Raw genomic sequence first — 20,497 nt, forward strand, 5'->3', positions numbered from 1 at the left:
ACTGGGATTGAATCTCGATTTCTCAAGTGCACCACCCTAACCACTGTATCGCACAGGACTTCTGAAAACTGGAAATGAAAGCAATGATGTTACAAACATGTAACATGGTGCAATCCTATGTATGTCTAATACAACATATATACATTCCCAGATCAGTATATATAAGATTGTAGCCATTAATTGGAATCCTCTTGGTGATTTATACCAGTATAACAGTCACAGAGCCATTGTGGTGAAGTGGTTTGAGTATTGGACTATGACTCTGGAGACCAGGTTTCAAATCCCTACTCATGAAAACCCACTGGGTGACCTTGGGCAAGTCACACTCTCTCAGTCTCAGAGAAAGGCAAAGACAAACCCCTTCTGAACAAATCTTGCCAAGAAAACCCTGTGATATGTGCTCTGTAGGGTTAAAATAAGTCTGAAATGACTTGAAACAGCCACTTAGATTGACAGAATGTAATGTCACACTATAGCACTGTGATTCTGCTTTAATTACCGTGGCCACATGCTATGAAATCCTGAGATTGACAATTTAGGGAGGGACATTTGGAATTCTCAGCCAGAAAGCTATAGTAATTCTCCAAATAACAAACCCCTGGGTTCCTTAGGATGTAGCCATGGCAGTTAAAGTGGAATCATAGTAGTATAACTGTGCAGTGTGAAAAGGCCTCAGAGCACAGTGGTAGCTGAAGGATGGCAGCAAAAGCTTCCTCATCAGGAGATAAGGCTGCCCTTCCAGCACCTGATGAACTCAACAGTGCAGCTTTGTCTCCTATCAGGCCTCATCATATCTTTTGACTCAGGCACCAAAATATCTTGGACTTGTTCAGGTAGGAAGAATGAGAATAGAAAAACTTAGGATTTCTATGTTTTGAGCAAATATATACAAAATATATACAAAAATCCAAGTTTCCTTACCTGTAGTTCTATTTATATGTATGTTAGTCAAAGCTACATATTCCATAATTTCTTTAATGTTATTTTTTAATAATTTCCAGGAACTCCCCTCATCCCCTGATTACTGTTCTTGAAAACAGACCTGACTGCTGGCCCATTCTTCTGCAGCACATGACAACATTTTTCCAACATTGCCCAGAAAGGTAGGAGAAAGCAGCCTCTATGTGCATTATCTGAGCATGAGGGAATAACTATACCATACCTCTGGCAACACAAAATCCCTGAGCCATAGACAGGCAGAAAGTGTATTTTTACATACATCTGTAAAGATGCAATATATTCATCTGTAAAAATGTGTGTAATTCTCCTCTATTCATTGTAAACATCTTGGGAGAAGAATTGGGTACAAGAACAAATAAATACCTTGCATTTGCCTTCTAACTTTTCTCTTCAACATGGTGCAGCATTCTTCCAGTTCCTTAGTAGCAAGGGGTGGATATGACCTAAAATTGTCAAGTGTGTTTGTGTCATATGACTTTAGTGCCTACAAGGTACTACAAGGCAAGGGTTGCAGGGGTATAACTGTGGCAGGTGGGGAGGAAAATGAGGGTGTTGCTGCCACAAACAAGAATTCTGCCCTTCCAATTTTTAATACAATCCCCAGTTTTCTAGCATTGCAGAAACTTAAAACTTCATGTGAACATTTAAAAACGTATTTTAGACAGCCAAAGAAAAGGGGCAGGCATAGTTACCAAGGGAATGTGAACACAGCCAACAGAAGAGTTCTAGGTGTGAATGATTTTCAGTGTGTCACTTAGTGCTGGAAACTTTGGGACTGAAGGAAAATTTCATGGGGGGAGGGGGGGCAGATTTCTTATTTAGGCGGAAGAATCCTCATTTTGCCTGCCCTGTAGCTACACCTCAAGGTATTGTATCCACTTGAGGTTTTGCATTAGCAAATTGAAATTATTCTGATGTGAGGTGTTGACCAGCTGGAGCATGTCCAGAGGAGGGTGACCAAAATGGTGAAAGGTCTGGAAGCCATGCCTTATGTGAAGTGGCTTAGGGAGCTGGATAGCCTGGGTAAGAAAAAGTTAAGAGTTCATAGGATAGCCATGTTTAAATATTTGAAAGGGTGTCATATTGAGAATGGAGCAAGTTTGTTTTCTGCTGCTTCAGAGAATAGGACATGGGGCAATGGATTCAAGCTACAGAAAAAGAGATTCTTAAATATTAGGAAGAACTTCCTGACGGTAAGAGCTGTTCAACAGTGGAATATGCTGCCTTAGAGAGTGGTGGAGTCTCCTTCTTTGGAAGTTTTTGGCCATCTGTCAGGGCTGGAGTGCTTGAATTGTGTATTCCTACATGGTAGAGGGTTGGACTTGATGGTTCTTCCAACTCTATGATTGTATGAGGTGGAGCACTTGCATTTTGTCTCTCATCTACCTAGTGCTGTTCCTTATACCACTTGGAAAACTGCTCCTTATGTTTGGGGACTCCACAGAACAGTAGTAGTAGTAGATTATTATTATTATTATTATTATTATTGCTTGGGCTATAGGCCATTCAGCTACCAAACAAATGAGTGAAATCAAAAATTACAACATAGAATAAATGACATACAGAATCCTATCCCTCCAGAACAGGATGTGTTACAAAGGGCTTCTGCTGGTAAGTCTATGGTAGGAGGGAAATGGTGCAAATTGATATCTTTGTGCTTTTTGTATTTAGACATGTTTCACTCAGTGTAAAGGGTTACAATGCCAATACTCCTTTTCCTGCCGCCTCTATTGAGTTTATACCCTACACTTGTGCATAAAAGCTTATGATAGTTAACAATCTAATAGTAAAATTAATCTAATAGTTAAAATTATGTTAAAAACATTTCCCATTTTCTTAATTAGCCTATTTTGGTTATTACATCAGCAAAGTTACAGATATTGTGATAAAAACTTTGTTTGTTTCCTGGTTCTCCTTTTGCGTTTGGGGTTCCATGTTGTTGATAAAGTACATTTCTTCAACTGCAGCACAGAAAATTCCTGTGTTTCTATAATGAGGCCATTTCTAAGGTACCTCTACTGTGAGCCTTGCCAGCTGCGAGAACATGCTGAATTACGAATGGCCCTACTTCGAGTCTTGCTTCAGCCACATGAGCTTGGGAGCAAAGAAGAACCCACTGCCCTCAAGTGCCACCTCCTTCAGCTGTTTTGTGACTTGGTTCCACATCGTCAGGTGAGAGTTCCTGCTATATTCCTCATGTATGTTATAAGAGCACTTGGCTTAGTGGAGATAGAGCAGACCAGCCAAAAACTTTCAGCTGCCTGAGGCAAAGAACAGGATGACATTCTCCCACATCCCTGCCAGTTCCATGTACATAAACCAACTGGACTAATTGTTGTGATAGTTGTTGTTGTGTTGCCACTTAGAGGATGCAGCTATGGGTCTAGGATACCCTCAGCCGCTTCCAGAGTATTATGGTCTATGCAGAAATGGCGATAGACTAGATTTTTACTCCTTGGTGTCACATGGTGTGTGTGTGTGGGAGCTTCTGGCCAGAAGGGCAGATACATTGTGCTAACCATGTATGACTAGCTCTCTTCTGTCTTTTCTCCAGGTAAAAGATCTGCCACAGGTCACAGAGACACTGCTTTTTCTGCAAGAGTTATTCCAGAGTCTGCTACGCTACCCTAATGTTTGGAAAATACAGTTATGCCAGCTCTCCCTGCAACTTCTGTGCTTCTGTGAGGTTTCCCTGCAGATCACAGGGGAATGTTCATCTTTAATTTGCTTAATGGAAGAAAATGTGGAGCTTCTGAAAGAGGTAGGTACTGAAGAGAGAACTAATTTATAAAGATGCAGCATCTATTTAAGATAGCAGTTTGCAGACTGCTTAAGGTAATGGGGTGGAACCATTTTCAGTCCAGAGGGCCACATTTCAGAAGAGTTCAATTTCAGATAAGTTCTTCAAGGCTGCATTCTAATGGTGGATGGGGAAAAAGGCATAACTGTGCGACCAAAATCTACTACTTGGAACTCTTTCTACCAGTTTAAGAAAATCTCAGAAGAGACATTTCAGTCTTTTAGAATGGGAAAATATCCATAGAAAAACTAGAAAACTATAAAGCAGTAGTGTCATGGGGAAAAGGGGTGGCTTCATTGTTATTGTGTGCTTTGAGTCATTTCTGAGCTATGGCAACCCTATGAAGGAGCCCTGGTGGCGCAATGGTTAAATGTTGGTACTGCAGTCACAAGGTTGTGAGTTTGATCCCAGGGCTCCAAGGTTGACTCAGCCTTCCATACTTTTGTAGGTTGGTAAAATGAGTACCCAGCTTGTTGGGAGTAATTAGCTTACAAATTGTAAACTACATAGAGAGTGCTGAGTTCACTATTAAGTGTTATAGAAATATAAATGCTATTGCTATTGCTACCAAGGGATTTTCTTGGCAAGATTTGTTCAGAGGGGGTTTGTTTTTGCTTTCCTCTGAGGCTGGGAGAGTGTGACTTACCCAAGGACATCAAATGGGCTTTTGTGACTGACCAGAGATTAGTTTTCCAGAGTACTAGTCTAGTACTCGAACCACTACACCATACCAGCTCTTGTGGCCCCATTAGGGGAATTAAAAATGACTGGGTTGGAGTGCCAATAGGGCAGGATTTGGTCCCAGGGTCTAAAGTTATTTGTTCCTGGTTTTGCTTTCTGGTACACATTCTGGTACACATATGATGGGTAATGGAGCACACCAGAGAGTTCCAAAAGAAAATCAGCATGTTCTTTATAGACTATAGCAAAGCTTTTGATTCCATAGATCATGAAAGGCTATGGAACGCCTTTAAAGACATGGGAGTGCCAACACATCTGATAGTCTTGATGAGGAATCTGTACTCGGGGACAAGAGGCTACCGAGAGGACAGAACATGGAGAAATAGGATGGTTCCCAATTGGCAAAAGAGTCAGACAAAGATGCATCTTATCACCCTACTTGTTCAACTTATATGCAGAACATATTGTAAGAAAAGCAGGCTTGGACACAGAAGAAGGAGGAGTGAAAATAGGAGGAAGGAATATCAGTAGTCTGAGATATGCAGATGATACCATAATACTAGCAGAAAACTTCAAAGACCTGGAACAGCTACTAAGAAAGATTGAGAAAGAAAGTGTAAAGGCAGGCCTATTGCTGAACAAAAATAATGACCACAGAGAACCTACACAAATTTGAATTAGACAACAAAAAATAGAACTAGTAAAAGAATTATCATACTTGGGATCAAACATTGATAGAAATGGAGACTGCCGCCAGGAAATCAGAAGAAGATTAAGAATGAGAAGGACAGCTATGAAAGAACTTGAGAAGATCCTAAAATGCAAGGATATACAACTGAGCACAAAAGTCAGAATCGTACAAGCCATTGTAATCCCTGTTGCAGTGTATGGATGTGAGAGCTGGACAATTAAGGAGGATAGAAAGAAAATCAACTTATTTGAAATGTGGTGCTGGAGAAGAGTGCTAAGGATTCCATAGACAAAAAGACCAATAAATAGGTCCTGGAGCAGATCAAGCCAGAAATCCCCCTAGAAGCCAAGATGACAAAATTCGGGTTGTCGTACTTTGAACATATCATGAGAAAGTATGAGTCATTGGAAAAAATAGTAATGCTAGGAAAGGTAGAGGGAAGTACAAATGGAGGAAGGCCACATGCAAGATGGATGGACTCTATTAAAGAGATCATGAGTGTGAGTTTGCAGGAGTTGAGCAGAGCAGTGGAGGACAGAGGGTTGGAGATGTCTCATCAGCAGGGTTGCAACAAAACATATTAAAGAAATATCAAACTGATACTAATAGCCCTGAGAAGATGTAGAAATACTGGAACCCAAAGGATTATCGGTGAAAAGCTTTTTCAAGTTTAGCAGTTAGGAGAACCTTTGGCCTATTTTTGGGACGAGGGACATTTGGCCTTCCAGCTTTTAGGAGTATTACTATCATCATCAGTTGGCCATGCTGTGTGGTGCTGATGGGTGTTACAAGTCAAAATAACTGGAGGACCTCATTCATGTCCTAGCACTGAGTTCATCCATATGGAATAAGATAAACAACAAAGTTAAAAGGAAACAGTGCCCTAACGTTCCTACACTGTGTAGAGTTGTTCGTAGTAAACAAACTATTGGCCTGTTAGTGAGACATTTGGTCCATTTATCTCAGTGTTGTCTTCAGTGACTAGTAGTAGTTTTGAAGGTTAGAGATTGAAGACTTTCCTATCCCTCCTTTGAACTTGGGCCCATGTGTGAAAGCCAAGAGTCTCAGCTTCCACTACTCTGCAGGATGCTCATAATTTCTCAAAAGTCCCTCTAGAGCAAGGGTTCCCAAACTTTTTGATTTGTGGAACCCCTATTTAGAATCAGTTTCTATGGCGGAGCCCCTTAGAGGCCAGCCCTATGTCTTACAAGTTAATGGTGTTTAGGAGTAATGCTACTAGGGTGTGTGTGTGTGAGGGAGATGGGGTAGATTGTAACACCTGGGAAGTGCACATGGAACAGAAACCCCTGCTCTAGACCATGCTGTTTAGGGGTACAAGTGGAGGTCTGTGCTGCTCAGTTTTCTTCAAGAGAGAACTGGGCCTCTGTAAGGAGCTCCTTGCTGCAGCCCAGTTCTCCCAAGGAATACCGAGCACAGCAAGGAGGGGCGAGGCAGGGTCCCCTGACTGTGTCACCCGGTGCGGTGTCACCCGGTGCGGTCCAAACCCTCCACATCCCCCCAGTGATGCTACTGCTTTTATTTCACCTGTATCTTCCTGTAGTACAGAGAAAAAGACTATGCAATGTTCCAGAGTAGAACAGTTGTGAACAGCCGCACCCTTTGCAATCTCTGAATATGTCTCTTATGCCTAGGACTCTGCTCTTCTGCTATATTGAGGATTGAAATAGCTGCTACACTATTGCATCCCAGGAGCAGATGAAACAAAATCTGCCAGGCTGATAGTTCCAGAGAGCAGGAATAGGGCTTTAAGAACAAGGGTGGTACTACTCAGGTTCATGTGAGAGGAATCTTGCCCTTACTCCTTCCTGTGAAACTATGACCCAGGTCCTTAGAAAGTGTCAAGTGCCTGTTACAGACTGCCAAAATAAAGCTGCTTCGGGTCTCTTTGGAGGTATGCTATTTAAATGATGCATGGGTCCTAAGAGTCCGGAGGTCGCGCCAAAGCCACACTCCATTCCTAAGCACTGGAGTGCAGCTTTGGTGCAGCTTCCGGATTCTTAGGATGCATGCATCATTTAAATAGCATACCTCCAAAGAGACCCGAAGCAGCTTTATTTTGGCAGTCTGTAACAGCAGATCTTGGACAGTCAAGGCTATCAGAGCTTTGCAGGAAAAAAGACGGCCACAGTGACTGCATCTCAGCTAGAAGGTTACTATATATTTAGAGATCAGACTTGAGCAAACAGTATATTTTTCAGCACACTATGTGGAAAATGAGGATATAAGGTATTGTTAAGATTGTTTCTTTCTACAGGATATAAAGGATGAAAAAAACAACTGGAATATTTTTCCCTGTTCTTTAGGACTTTCCATTTGAAATGGCCATAATTGGATTAGGCTTCCTTCTGTTGCAGGCTCCAGCCAATCAACAAAAGCTGATCTTAAAACTAGGTAAGGTTCTTAAAACAAAACAAAACAAAACCATCTTCAATATACTTCTTGTCCATTTTATCAAAAACAACAACCTGAAATGTAAGTTGGAATGTGTTAATTCTCATGTTTCTAGGTTTGCAATTCATTAAAAATATATTTCTAGTGGAAAAATATATTATTTCCTTATAGCATTTTTGTATCTATTGTGGAGATGGGGGAAGCAGAAGAGTTGCTGTAGGTGCTTGTAAGAGTTACTTCACACCAGCTGTTCCCTACACCATGTTCTAGTCCCATGTGTCGGCAATTGCATCACTTATAGAATGCTTGAATTGTAGCTTCTCTGTACTGCATTACCTCAGTTGTGTGCATGTAGAAAGACAACATGACAGTGAGAACGTTGAACTAGTACCCTTTGCTCTATCCGTTAGTATGCTGCCTCACCCTGGTGTGCAGCCATGGGGGTGGGGTAGGAATGAGGGAATTCCCCCTCCCCAAGAATTACATTGACCTTCAATGTAATTTTATTTCAATCCCCAAATTTTTAGCATGCCAGAACCTTAAAATTTCAAATGAACTTTTAAAAACAGTATGCATCATACGTACTGTGTTAGACATAACCGTGTTAGTCTGGGAATCAGTATGCAAAAGAATCTTGTAGCACCTCTGAGACTAACTGAAAGAAAGGTGTTGGTAGCATGAGCTTTCCTAGAGTTAAGTCTATTTTCTCAGATGCATGTGAAGTCAACTGAAGTCTACGAAAGCTCATACAGTACTACTAACTTTTTTTCAGTTAGTCTCAAAGATGCTACAAGTTTGTATGCTGATTTTCCACACTAAGACACCTATGTCTTTGAATTCTACAATTTAGAAGCACAGAGGAAGACAAGGTTAACAAGGAAATGTGAACACAGCAAATATAGGCATTCTAGGTGGGACCAGTTTGCAGTATCTCACCAAATTTTGGGACTAAAGAAAATTTCATGGGGGAGTGGAATTCTCATTTCGAGGGGCACTACATTGCTTCTGAAATGTGCATCTTTGCAAGGCTTTGGGGATGCAAAAAATATTGTGTACAGTTCTCCCTCCATATTTGTGGTGGTTAAGGGAATGAGATCCCCAAGAATATGGAAAAATCGTGAATGACTCCACTCCCCACTAAGAATCCAGTTAAAGGGAAGGGCGTGTGGGGAAAGTGCAGCAGGGATGTGTGCTCCTTTCCCCCCACCCTTTTATCTCTTTAACTGTCTCCCTGCCCCTTTTCCTCCCCATCCTTTCCCTGGGCGTCCCAAGGAGAGGATGGGGAAGAGAAGGCAAGAGGTGCTTTGGCCCCTCCGAGACCCTTCTCCTTCCCAGTCCTTTCCCATTGCATCGGCAGGAGAAGGGTCTTTGGGGGGGCCTTGACTTTGTGAGTAATCGAAACTGTGAGTGTCAAGGCCATGAGTATGGAGGGCCGACTGTAAACTTTAAAAATACAAGCAGCTTAAAAACATACAGTTTTTGTATATACACAGACTTGCTGTAGACAGTGGGGGAAGTGCACAGAAAAATGCATATATTGGAAAAAGAACACCAATACATCATTTGTTGTTGCTGTTGTGTGCCTTTAAGTCATTTTTGATTTATGATGACCTTAAGGCACCATATCATAGGGTTTTCTTGGCAAGTTTCTCTAGAATAGATTTGCCATTGTCATCCTTTGAGGTTGAGAGAGTGTGACTTGCCCAAGGCCACCCAGTGGTTTTTTATGTTTGAATGGGGATTTGAACTCTGGTCTCTAGAGCTGTAGCCCAATGATCTAGCCACTACACCACACTGACTCTCAAATGCACATATATTATGGAAAATGCATATAGAAAATCTGTACAAATTTCTGTGTGGGAGGAAACACCAGTCTTCCAAACTGATATGAACAAAGAAGGAAATGCAGGTGCAACTGAAGAAATGCCACCAAATGGTAACTCCAGGTCTTTCACATCCCTGCGTGATGGTGTGTGTGTGTGTGTGTATGTATGTATGGGAAGTAAGCCACATTGTCCTGTTTCGGTAAAACTACCAGATTGGCACTCAGAAGATTAACAGATTTTGGGAGCATTATACTTTTATGGACTATGCATCTGATGAAGCAGGCTGAAATCCACAAAAAGTTAAGCCAGATAAAACCTGACCATCTTTAAGGTGCTAAAAGACCCTTTGTCATGTCTTTTCAAGATATCATATTTCTGACAGTGGCAAGTAATGTGAAAACTATCTCTGGTGACTGATCTTTCTGTACTTGAAGCTGCAATTATAGAATGATGAAGAACATGATATGTTAATCTTATTCTTGGTGGTTTTGTCTTATTCTTTATTTATCCTACTATAATAATAATAATGGAGTTCTTTTCAGTGTCAGGTGTAGATGGATTTTGGATATGTGTGAAATAGAGAGGCAGAAAGTGTGTTGGAAGTTCTAAATTTTAGGAAGAGAAAATACAATCTGATTGTCAGTTCCTTTTGTAATACATCACTGAGAACTCGCATATCCTATAATGCAGGGGTAGGCAACCTTTTTGAGCCGGGGCCCAGGTTGCTGTCCCTCAGACAACTGGGGGGCTGAAGCCAAAAAATAAAAAATTAAATATTTTTTAAAAAATTAAATAAATAAATAAACCGGGACAAATGTAGGACAAAATTTTCAAATGGAGGACACTTTTAAAAAAGAAATGGAGGACACGTGAAAAAAATGCTGATTTTTTAAAAAATGTTAATATAAATGCATGTTTCTGAGGCTTCTATAGACAATTGCCCCCCTTGCCCACCGCTTGCCCCCCCTTGCCCGCCTCCTCCTGATAGGTCAAAGGCCCCACACCCTCATGTGAGAGGCCAAAGGCTCCGGTGACAATCGGCGGCAGGACCGGGCTGGGGCCAGTCCCAAGGCCTTGCCGGGCCACATCTGGCCCGCGGGCCGCAGGTTGCCTACCCCTGCTATAATGTTTTAAAGTTCCAGGTACTATTTTATTCTTGCTTCTTTAGCCATCAAGATCCTTTCCTGTTCTGAAACCAAGAAGACTCAGACAGCAGCCCTTACCTTGGTGATGCCTGCACTGCAGATCTTATCCTCCACAGCGGTACAGGACTACATAACTGAGGACAGTGGAGGCACTACAAGACAGCAGTTGGCCATTAATCTTCTAGAAATTGTACAGCAGGAAGAAATGAACGAGAAAAACCAACCAGTAAAAGTTTTTCCCCATTACATACTTTCATTTTATCTTGCTGGGGAGAAAATAGTAATATTTCAGTGCTTCTCCCACCTTCTCTGCTTCAAGCATACTATTGTACGAATGAGAACTTGTATTAAAACATGGATTCTTTCTATGGTGAAAGGGTGTACCAGATTCTAAGGGGACTGCAAGTAAATTACCTAAATTTACAAAGGCTGCTTCTGCTAAATCGGGGTGGGCAATATGTGGCCCTCCAGATATTGTTGGATTGCAGCTCCCAGCATCTTTCACAATTGGCTATTCTGACAAGGCTAGTGAGAGTTGCAGTCTGACAACATCTAGAGGGCCACGTGTTACCCACCCCTGAATTAAATGCCTTTATCTGCTGTAGTGACCACTACGGTTCACTCCACAGTATATAATGTGGTTGAGATATTATCCAGAAATAAACTCCTAGTTCATGAATTCATGAGGTGTCTTTCAGTTAAAATAAGTGACTGTCTTGTAAGACCTACTCTGGTTTTATGGGCAGACCTGGAATTTTAAAATTGTACACCATCAGCAGTCCTAGAGATGTTGCTTAACTGCAACTGGCAGCATCCCTAGCAAATGTAGCCAATAATGAGGAATGCCAGGATTTGCAGACCAAAAACATCTGGAAGATGGCATGATTTCCATTCCTGCTGTACACTAATGCCTGAATTGTCATGTTAGTCCCAGCTAATTCAGAACTGTTGAATAATGGGATTTACACAAGTGCTGATTGACCTTTCAGCAAATGGATTTATACTAATTGTGATAATGAATGGGAGTTAGCCTCTAATATAAAATGTGAATTGACAAATAGGTGCACATATATAATGTGTGATGTGCCCAAGTCATTTCTGACTTATGGCAACCCTAAGGTGACCCTGTCATGGGGGCTTTCTTGGCAAGATTAGTTCAGAGGAGGTTTGTTCTTGTCTTTCCCTGAGGCTGGGCGTATGTAACTTGCCCAGGATCACCCAGTGGGTTTCATGGCCAAGCAAGGTATACACATATATGTAAGCATATTTGCCAGAGAATATTAGAAACAAGGACATTGTTTATTTAGGTTATCTATACCCCGCTCTTCAGCCACAGAGGCTCTCAGTGTGGCTTACAGGTTGTCAATTTGACGATTCACTGCCTTCAGGCTTACAATCTAAAAAGACATGACATAAAAGGAGAATAAAATGGCAGTGGAGAAGATCAAGTCCAGGAGATACTGCCAGTTCTTCTCTCCCTCCAAGGCCAAGATGGTAGCAGCTAAGAAAGAGGGAGGACCTTTCAACTTCCTCTAGGCATAGGTATGGTAGAGCTGTGCCTGCATCTCCTTCTCTCCCTCCAAGGCCAGGATGATAGCAATCAAAATGTGGGGAGGACCTTTAATCTTCCTCCAGATCCAGGCATGGACTTAGGAACAGATAGTAACTGTGCCTCACTTGGCTACTTAGCAATGGTGGCAGTATGCTGGCAAAACCTCTAGGCCACACACAGATCTGTCTAGTCTACCGTTCTCAAAACTGGTAGTCCTTAAGATGGTCTACTAGAAAATGGTCAACAATCCATCTGCAACCCATCCCCTATCCCAGCATCCAAATATAATAGAACTTCCTTAATTAAGAATGTTTCAGACTGGTAAACTATATCCCTGGTGGCCTTATTGTAGAAACTGTAATTTACTCAAGGTGCTGTTTTGGGAGGCAGGAGGGAAATGTCTTACCGTGCAGTTGTATGCTTGTCTACTCAGATGTCAGTCCTGTTATGCTCAATGGGGCTAAAATAGTTATTTGTCTTATATGATTGGGTTCCTGTAAAAGTAAGGCTGCCATATCTCCTTGCTCTCCTGCCCACTCTGCTCTGTTCACATAGTGGATAGAAGAATTAAAACAATAATAATAATAATAATAATAATAATAATAATAATAACAACAACAACTTTATTACGGCCATTTGGCCAGCACAGAATTAAAACAATAGAAGGCAATAGGAGCCCTTTGGGAATAGTGAACGGGGCACATTTACCTCTAAGCTGCTCTATCAGTCAAAGTGGCAACTTTGCAGGTGGCTGGATCTTAATTTTCAGTGTGCCATAATTGAAAGCGATAAACAGGGGGGAGAGTAGTTTTAAAATATTTTCCTACTTGAAATGGCTTTTTAAAAGGTCATTTAAAGTACAGGAGCATTATACTTCCCATTATCCAAAATGAATTTACATTACATTGAGCAATATAATTAAAACGGGTGTGTGCCATTCCTTGGAACTGCTCTGGCTGCTTATACAAAAATGTCTTGGCAGATCTGAAACACGAGAGCAACACTCTCCTCCCATATGCTAAGGTTTATCTGACACAGGAGTTATAACTGCAGAGGAGGATTAGGTCCTGCAAAACATAGGGCAACAGCAGCCCAAGTTGCTTGACAGTTGCTTCTGCACAGTCTGCACCATTGTTGGGCAAATGCTGTGCTGTGACTTTCTCTCAAGTGAGAACGATACTCCTGAGAAACATTACTGAGGCAGCTGGAACTAGAACATGTTCAGATAGATCCCAGCCTGCAGTGATATCATGAATTGAGATGGTTTGTGGTTAAATACTGTGATTCTTTCAGATCTTGATCTGGAGATCACCCTGCATGTTGGCTTGGGTCCATGGTTGCTTATGTAAAGGGTGGGGTGCTTTTTGCTCACTCTGCCTTCTGTGTACATCTCCCTGTGATCTGAATGAAATCCATGGTGCACAAACACTGCAGAAATAATGCAGTTTGACACTACTTGAAGTGATGTAGCCCCATTCTATGTAATCCTGGGATTTGAGTTTCACAAATCCTTAGCTTTCCCAGACAAAGTCCTAGTTTCTCACAACATTACAAATGCCAGGAATCTGTAGGATGAAACCATGCCAGTTAAAGTCAACAGCATTATTTCTACAGTATACATGCACCCTCAGTTGCTACTCCCAGCTAGAGCAGACCCACTGAATCATTGACTGGAGATAAATTAATACTTAAATCCCACGGGTTACCAAATGCATTTAAGACAATATTCCCACCCAAAGGTCTCTCACTCCAGAGGCAGGATGTAAAGTCCTATTCTTTACTGTGTTCTATCATGTAAGGCAAGTGAAGGTTCAAGGGCAGCAAATCTGAGTTTGCCCCTTACTGGATATTTACCATGGAGCTACTGCCTTCACTTCCAAATGCATGCTTCTATCTGTTACACATTACTTGTTTTTAGATGCATGGTTAAATTTCTAAGTCTGCATATCCTATGTGAAGTGGCTTATAAGCTAAAAACGCCCCGGCCCCTTCTCCCTTTGATGGTGGCAGTGGTGGGGTTCTATTTTGAAAGATTCTGCATCCATGAGCCAAGTAAGTTAGTTCTTTGTCCTACTGAACTCAGGTAATTTCAGCAAACCATTGAATTCAGATAATTTCAGTAATGCAGCAATCCCAAATTGCTTGGGGCCCCAAATGTGGGAATAACTTTTCTGATTGAACTCTAGTGCTTTCTTCCAATGATGACTGTGTGGAAAGTAAAAAAAGTTTGTGATACATGTCATCTCACTTAGGAAATGAAGTCATAATTATCAACAGGAATGTCAGTAATTTATGTGGAGGAAAAAGCTTTCACAGCAAGGGCTTTTTGTTATTCTTCACACATGCTTTTTACACAAATCACCGAGAACAATTTAATTTTTGTTTTAAAGGTATTTTTAAAGAGTTGGTTGGATACAATTTTCTGGTGGAGAGGTTTTCAATGTTCTAATGTGTATCTTTCATGTGCCTTAGGCTTGTTCTGATCGCTTCTTCCCCATAACCAGTGCTTATGGTTCATTGCACACTACTTGGAAGATCCTTGAGCTTCTGAGAAAAAGGTCTTCTACATTTGATTGGTTATCTTCTGTGAAGTCAATGCTGCCTATTACAACTGATGTCCCTGTCCATGTTTTCCTTCTGCTGGCCTATCTCCTTGTTCAAGAAAATGGAGAGAGCCTTCGTGATGTACTGGCTACTACTACTGAAATTGCCAAAGCAGATTCATCCCAGGTAATAATAGTTTAGACAACTGACATGAAAGGTCTGCAGTTAATAGTTTACTGATTTGTTTCAAATCAGTCTGTGGTGCAGTAGCATCACTGGCAGGGAGGGGATGCAGGCGGTGTGGACCACATCGGGTGACTCTTTGAAAGGCAGAAATGGTGGCAACTACAGTGCCTTTTGGTTGATACCTCTAAGAGCTGTTTTGTTTGGAGTCAACTTGAATCTTATATGGTTTTGGTCCAAATTATATGGAAGACTGCATCTGCCCATGTTTTAAGATCCTAGGTGGAGAGCTTTTTCTTGGTGCCATAGCAGCTACGGTTGGTGAGGACATGGGTGGCTGCTCCCATGCTGTGGAATTCTCTCCCATCAGAGACTAGATTGGCCCCATCTCTGTTCTGCTTCTGCTAGCAGACCTTTTTATTTTAACAAGCATTTGATGACTAATTGGCCATGCAGAAGAGTTCTTTTAATGGGCTATATGTGCTGTACTTGTATTGGTATGTTTTAAAGTGATTTTACATTGTTTTTAAGTACTATGGTAATTTTCTTTTTACCATTAGGGTTTAGAGGTACCTTGTCTTTTGTTTGGAGAAAGACAAGAAATAAATATAATCATTAAGTAATTAAATATCCAGGTTTGTTCAGAGCATCTCAGGATGTCCTTTTTCAGCCTCTTAATAAGCCAGATTTTATTTCTTGCTCCAGGGTAAGCAACTGTGACCTTTTAGGTGGATTTCAAAAACCTTACCACTGACTGCTGGGCTAGAACTGGTGGGGGTTTTATGCCAAAAACATCTGGGGGACCACAGTTGCCCTCCGCTGCTGTAGCTCTATGTGCACCCTAATGTTGTCCATTTCCTTGTGCCTTATCTGTAATGAATTTCAACACCCTCCTCCCAGCTTCTTTCCTCTCTTTACCCATCATGGTTCCTATTTGCTCTGTGTGGCAGAGAGTACCTCTACCATATAGTAACAAATATTTTTTTATTTTCTTGGTTTCACTTCCTCCTCTCCTCTCCTCTCCTCTCCTCACCTTTCCTTCCTTATTTTTTAAAAAAGTGTGCCTTTTTGGAGCACATCTAGAGGTGCCCAAAGAATCACAGTTAGCCTTATCTGATGTCATTTCATGATTTGGTTGATGGTGCATGGCTGTCTTCTCCACAGAGACTCTTGTACATAAAAGCTATACAGGCAGATACATGCAATGCATGAAACGACCCTTGGGCTTTTCTGCTAAGTCCTGTACACTGACGTTATTTATTAATTATTTAGTTGCCGTGAGTCCCTTACTAAGGGAAAGGTAGGATATGAAATAAATAAATGCATTAATAAATAAATAGAATAGAATGTTATAGTGTTCAAATGCAACCAGGCATTATTGATTGCATTGTGTCAATTAATTTTTGCAACAGTGAGCAGACAAAAAAAAGCATGAAATATTTTGTAATGATCTGCTGGTAACACTAAAGTGACATTAAACAGTCTTTTTTTTTTTGTTCTTTTAAAGCATTTCTTACTGCAGAATTATTAGAAGGTATAGAACAGTACCCATATAATGGTTATTTATGTACCATAAAGTACAAAGAGTCTCAAAGACTAACAATAGTGTAATAAGAACCGAAACACTTTTCTGGAAATCTTACAGCTGATCACTGTATTTAATTTCCTCACATGTCTCTTTGTTTTTAATAATATCCACTTAAAATGCAAAAAAGACCTAAAGAATGAGAACTGAGGGAATTGTGCCATACAGTTTGCAGCTCTCTGTGGGAACAGCTGCCTGCAGATGGTTTGTTCATGAGGCTTTTATCGTATTAATTCAAAACAGATAAATGGAAACTACTTTACAAGAAATGGGGAACTTGGGAATTTCTTTTCAGCCTCAGATGGCTTGGTTTGTCTTTGTTTGAGGTCTTCCATTGGAATCAAAAACAAATTTGCTTTCTATGGTATGTAATAGGGAAATAGAAAGAGTAGAACCACAGAGAGCTTGGTGCCAGTGGCTGTCTGCTGTAAATTATTTGCATAGTCATGGATCAAGATACAGGTTAAACCCCAGGTCAACCATAGTGTCTTCTCTAAAATGAAATTTGGATCTATAAATTGGGGGTATTTGGCTTGTTGGGAGGTTTCATGGCTGAGTTTATTATTAACAGAAGGGCATTAGATTTTGTGAAGCTTTTCTGTCAGATCTCCACAAATGGGTCACAGAACTCTTTGGGAGTTTGGAATCCTTAGTAGTTGTTAGGGTTTAAAAGTCATGACGGACTGTGACCCATTTTCTTTATTTGTGATCCACAAAGTATTCACATGCTGACTTCTGGAAAAAGCCTGAAGGCAGGCTTGTTAGGTTTCGGTGGAGTTAACATTAATAGTCTGCATATGAAATCTGCTGTTTCAAAAACCAAAAAATTAAAATAGCCAATCAAGTGCATACTGAAATAATGAAAATTAAGAATTAAAAATAATGTTTTCTAAAGCACTGCTGGCATGGGCAATTGGGTAGCTTTGCAGCAAGGTGCTCAATCAATGAAATTAAACTTTGTTTAAATCTCTGAGGCTTCATCCAAACGAGCTAGTCTGGGAGCAAGCTAAAGTGTTCTGATCAGAAGCTGCCCCAAATTTTCCCCATTACCTAGGCATTCCGGACTGATGCTAGGCAGCTGTTCACACATGTGTCCCACTGTGCTTTCCACTGCTAGCAGGAATCACTCCCTCTGAAGCCAAAAATGAAGTGTAGTGTCAATCACATGGCTGGATACCTAGTTCTGACCTCAGAGGGGGTGATATGTGCCAGGAAGATGCATGTATGAACAGCTGTCCAATGTTGCTCTGGAGGGCTCTGGATTTTCTGGGAAGATCCAGAGGAAAAGGTGAGTTTTTTAAAATGGTAAAATGTTTTTAAAATGTTATAAAATGGTATAATGTGGGTTTGGTGCTGAACTGGCTGTACTTCATCACCATAGTTCACACCACATTCAGGGATTGGGCCCCGTGTCATCTGGATTGATCACTGTGAGATGGGAGAGGACGTTCTATTTGGCCAATGCAGACATGCTTATGACTCAACTTTCAGGGAACAGCAATTTAAGATTGATTTGTATTAGGGATATTCTTGCTTCCTTTTTTGAACAATATAGTATTAATAAAATATTTAAAATAGAAACCATGTGGTAGGAGCTATAAGGAACATGAATCTTTGGGTTTGCTGCTTGAAGTGGAGTAGCAAATGGAGACAATCACCCACAGAGGTTTAGTTGCATAGAATCTGAAGCCAATCATGCTATTTAGAAACAGGAGGCAGAAAAACTCTTAAACTCCTTTTCCTATCTCTAGCAGTACAAATATTTTACTAACAAATTATATTGCTAACAATTTGCTTCCCTTTTTTGCTGCCCAAAATCTGCCTCCCTGAGGTTACTGCCTTTCTCCACAGGCCTGGCACTGTAAATCTTAATTTGTCAATTGCTGCTTGAGATGCTTTTGAATCCTACTAGAGTGTCTTGGTAGGATTCCAGATACATGTATGATATTACCATGATGCAGTAAGATACAGGTTTGCCATCGGAAATTATTTTTAGATTTACAACAGATCACGTCCATGTAAATTGGGAATGCCTCTGTAAATCCTGAAACTGAAACCCTATTTTTTAAAAAATCTCTTTAATTGATTCATGTTCCATCTGTAATGGGAGCTATAGACAGTTACCTTTTTGTTTTAGTAAAAGGTACAATTTTAAATGCTTTTCTACAAAGAATTTGAAAGATTGAATTTCTGGTGTTCTCTTACTAGTCAACATAATAAAGCAATTGTGGAGCCAACAATATGATGTCATTCTCAAAGGATATTCTCTTTTAAAACTCTTCATACAAATAGATACTTCTGTATCAGGATGTTTGTCTCCCCAGTTCTCCTGCATCTTGTTGCCAAAGTGGCTTTGAACATATTGCATCAGATTTGCCATAAAGATGCTTCATGTTGGTTCTTCAAGGAATATCATCAGGCCTTTACATATTATGGCTGAGATTTGACATTGCTTCAGCATAGTGTAATTATTCACCAGCAGACTTACGTTACACAAACCCTATACTGAGTACCATTGTAGCACAACACATGTAGATAAATGATGAAAGGTACATGGCTGACGTTGTGCAATTTCATTGTGAAATTTCAGTTAGTAGTGCACTACTCAGTAGACTTCTATGTAGAAGCAATACATAGCCTACTCTGTGTTCTTTAATGTGCCTCTGCATGCACAGCAGTCCCAAATGCACAATTCTACTTATGTCACTAAATATGACTATTTTCTTTATCCAGAAAGAAATAACGCTGCATGCATAGTGCAGCTTACTCTTGTGCACGTCACTAACAGAGTGCCAGCCTTTGGATATTGTCTTTGACACAAGCTGTTGTACTGGAGGAGAACTTCTTTCAGAGAAGTTTAAGAGAAATTTCCAGCAGCCACATTCAAGTGGTGGGTGGAGCCAGTTGCCAAAATGTGGGGGCAAAGTTTGATGGGTGATAAACAAATGCCTAAATGAATACATAGATTAAAAGACAACCACCATATTTTAGCTTATAACTCATGGCTCCCAGAGTGTAAGCCTCAGATGAGGCATGACAACTTTTTGGAATGAGAACTGTGTCATGGGGAATGAGATGTAGGCATTAGGGGAAGCACAGGAAGCCATATTGAAACTCCTAGAGGTTCAAATTTGGCTACAAGTTTCCCCACCCATTTGGGTGGGAAGGAGACTTGGCCCTGTGTGAGATGTAATAATTAAACTATCTCTCCACCTGCAAGCAAGACAGTATGAAAAGCTTGCTTTCAACTTATTTGAATTAATTTTCCCTGTTGGTTTTCTCTTTTTAGCCCAACTTTAGTTTGTCTTCTTGCCACCACTGTGACAAGTTCTGTGCTTCTCTGTTGAAGGGCAAGCTTGTGATCTTGTCACCAGAACACCTTATAAATACTTTGGAATTCCCAAATGCTGCAGGAAATAAGGAAGCTACAGGTCCTACCATCCTGCTCTGGAAGGACTCATGAAGTCTCTGCCTGATTCTGTCAAATGTGTGCTTAGAGCAGTACATAGACCTTCAACTCAGCATTCATATTAATATAAGGAGAACAAATTTCTGTGTTTTCTGGCACCTTTGGGTGTCTCTCAGGAGTGGACCAGTCTTTCTACAACCTCTATCATTATATTTCCTATTCCCCCACTATTCTGTATATCTTAATTGCTGTATATTCAACAAAATTCCCCTTTTATAGAGTTCTGTGTGAATGTGGTGTTTTGAATCCAATTTGCTTGAAACACAATTTTACCAAAATTACAAGGTCCCTGATAGGCATGTATACTCAGAACATGTCTGGATTCATTTCATATCATCTGAGGACAGACATAGTGACAGGGTTTTCTTTGCAAGATTTTTTTGGGGGTGGTGAGGCTGTCCATGGTCACCCAGTGAGTTTCTGTGGTTGAACAAGGATTTGAACCATGGAGCTCAGTACTCAAAACACTATAGCATGCTAAGTTTGCTAAGAGCCTTACAATTCTCTGTAAACAGGGGCTAAAGTTTTCTAGCAGCAAATTCTATGGACCTTAGCAAATTATAAAACCCAGGATTCCATAGGATCAAGCCATGACAGTTGTATGAAGCTAGTATGAATAGTAAAAGTGTTGATGTGCCCACTGATATCT

At 40.7% G+C, this 20,497-nt stretch overlaps 1 protein-coding gene across 2 annotated transcripts in view; it reads left to right on the plus strand.

The window, feature by feature from the left end:
- FOCAD (focadhesin) overlaps positions 1–20,497 on the plus strand; it is a 150,801-nt gene that overhangs the window by 20,763 nt on the left and 109,541 nt on the right. For both annotated transcript variants that reach the window (XM_089487868.1, XM_089487874.1), the window contains exons 6-11: positions 1,002–1,103; positions 2,928–3,132; positions 3,515–3,721; positions 7,457–7,544; positions 10,539–10,741; positions 14,540–14,797. In XM_089487868.1, the coding sequence (XP_089343994.1) occupies positions 1,002–1,103; positions 2,928–3,132; positions 3,515–3,721; positions 7,457–7,544; positions 10,539–10,741; positions 14,540–14,797 (1,063 nt within the window). The remainder of the gene's footprint in view (positions 1–1,001; positions 1,104–2,927; positions 3,133–3,514; positions 3,722–7,456; positions 7,545–10,538; positions 10,742–14,539; positions 14,798–20,497) is intronic.

Source organism: Sceloporus occidentalis, unplaced genomic scaffold (genome assembly GCF_023333645.1).
Source record: "Sceloporus occidentalis isolate IW3139 unplaced genomic scaffold, rSceOcc1.0.p SCAF_1, whole genome shotgun sequence".
Lineage (NCBI taxonomy): Eukaryota > Metazoa > Chordata > Lepidosauria > Squamata > Phrynosomatidae > Sceloporus > Sceloporus occidentalis.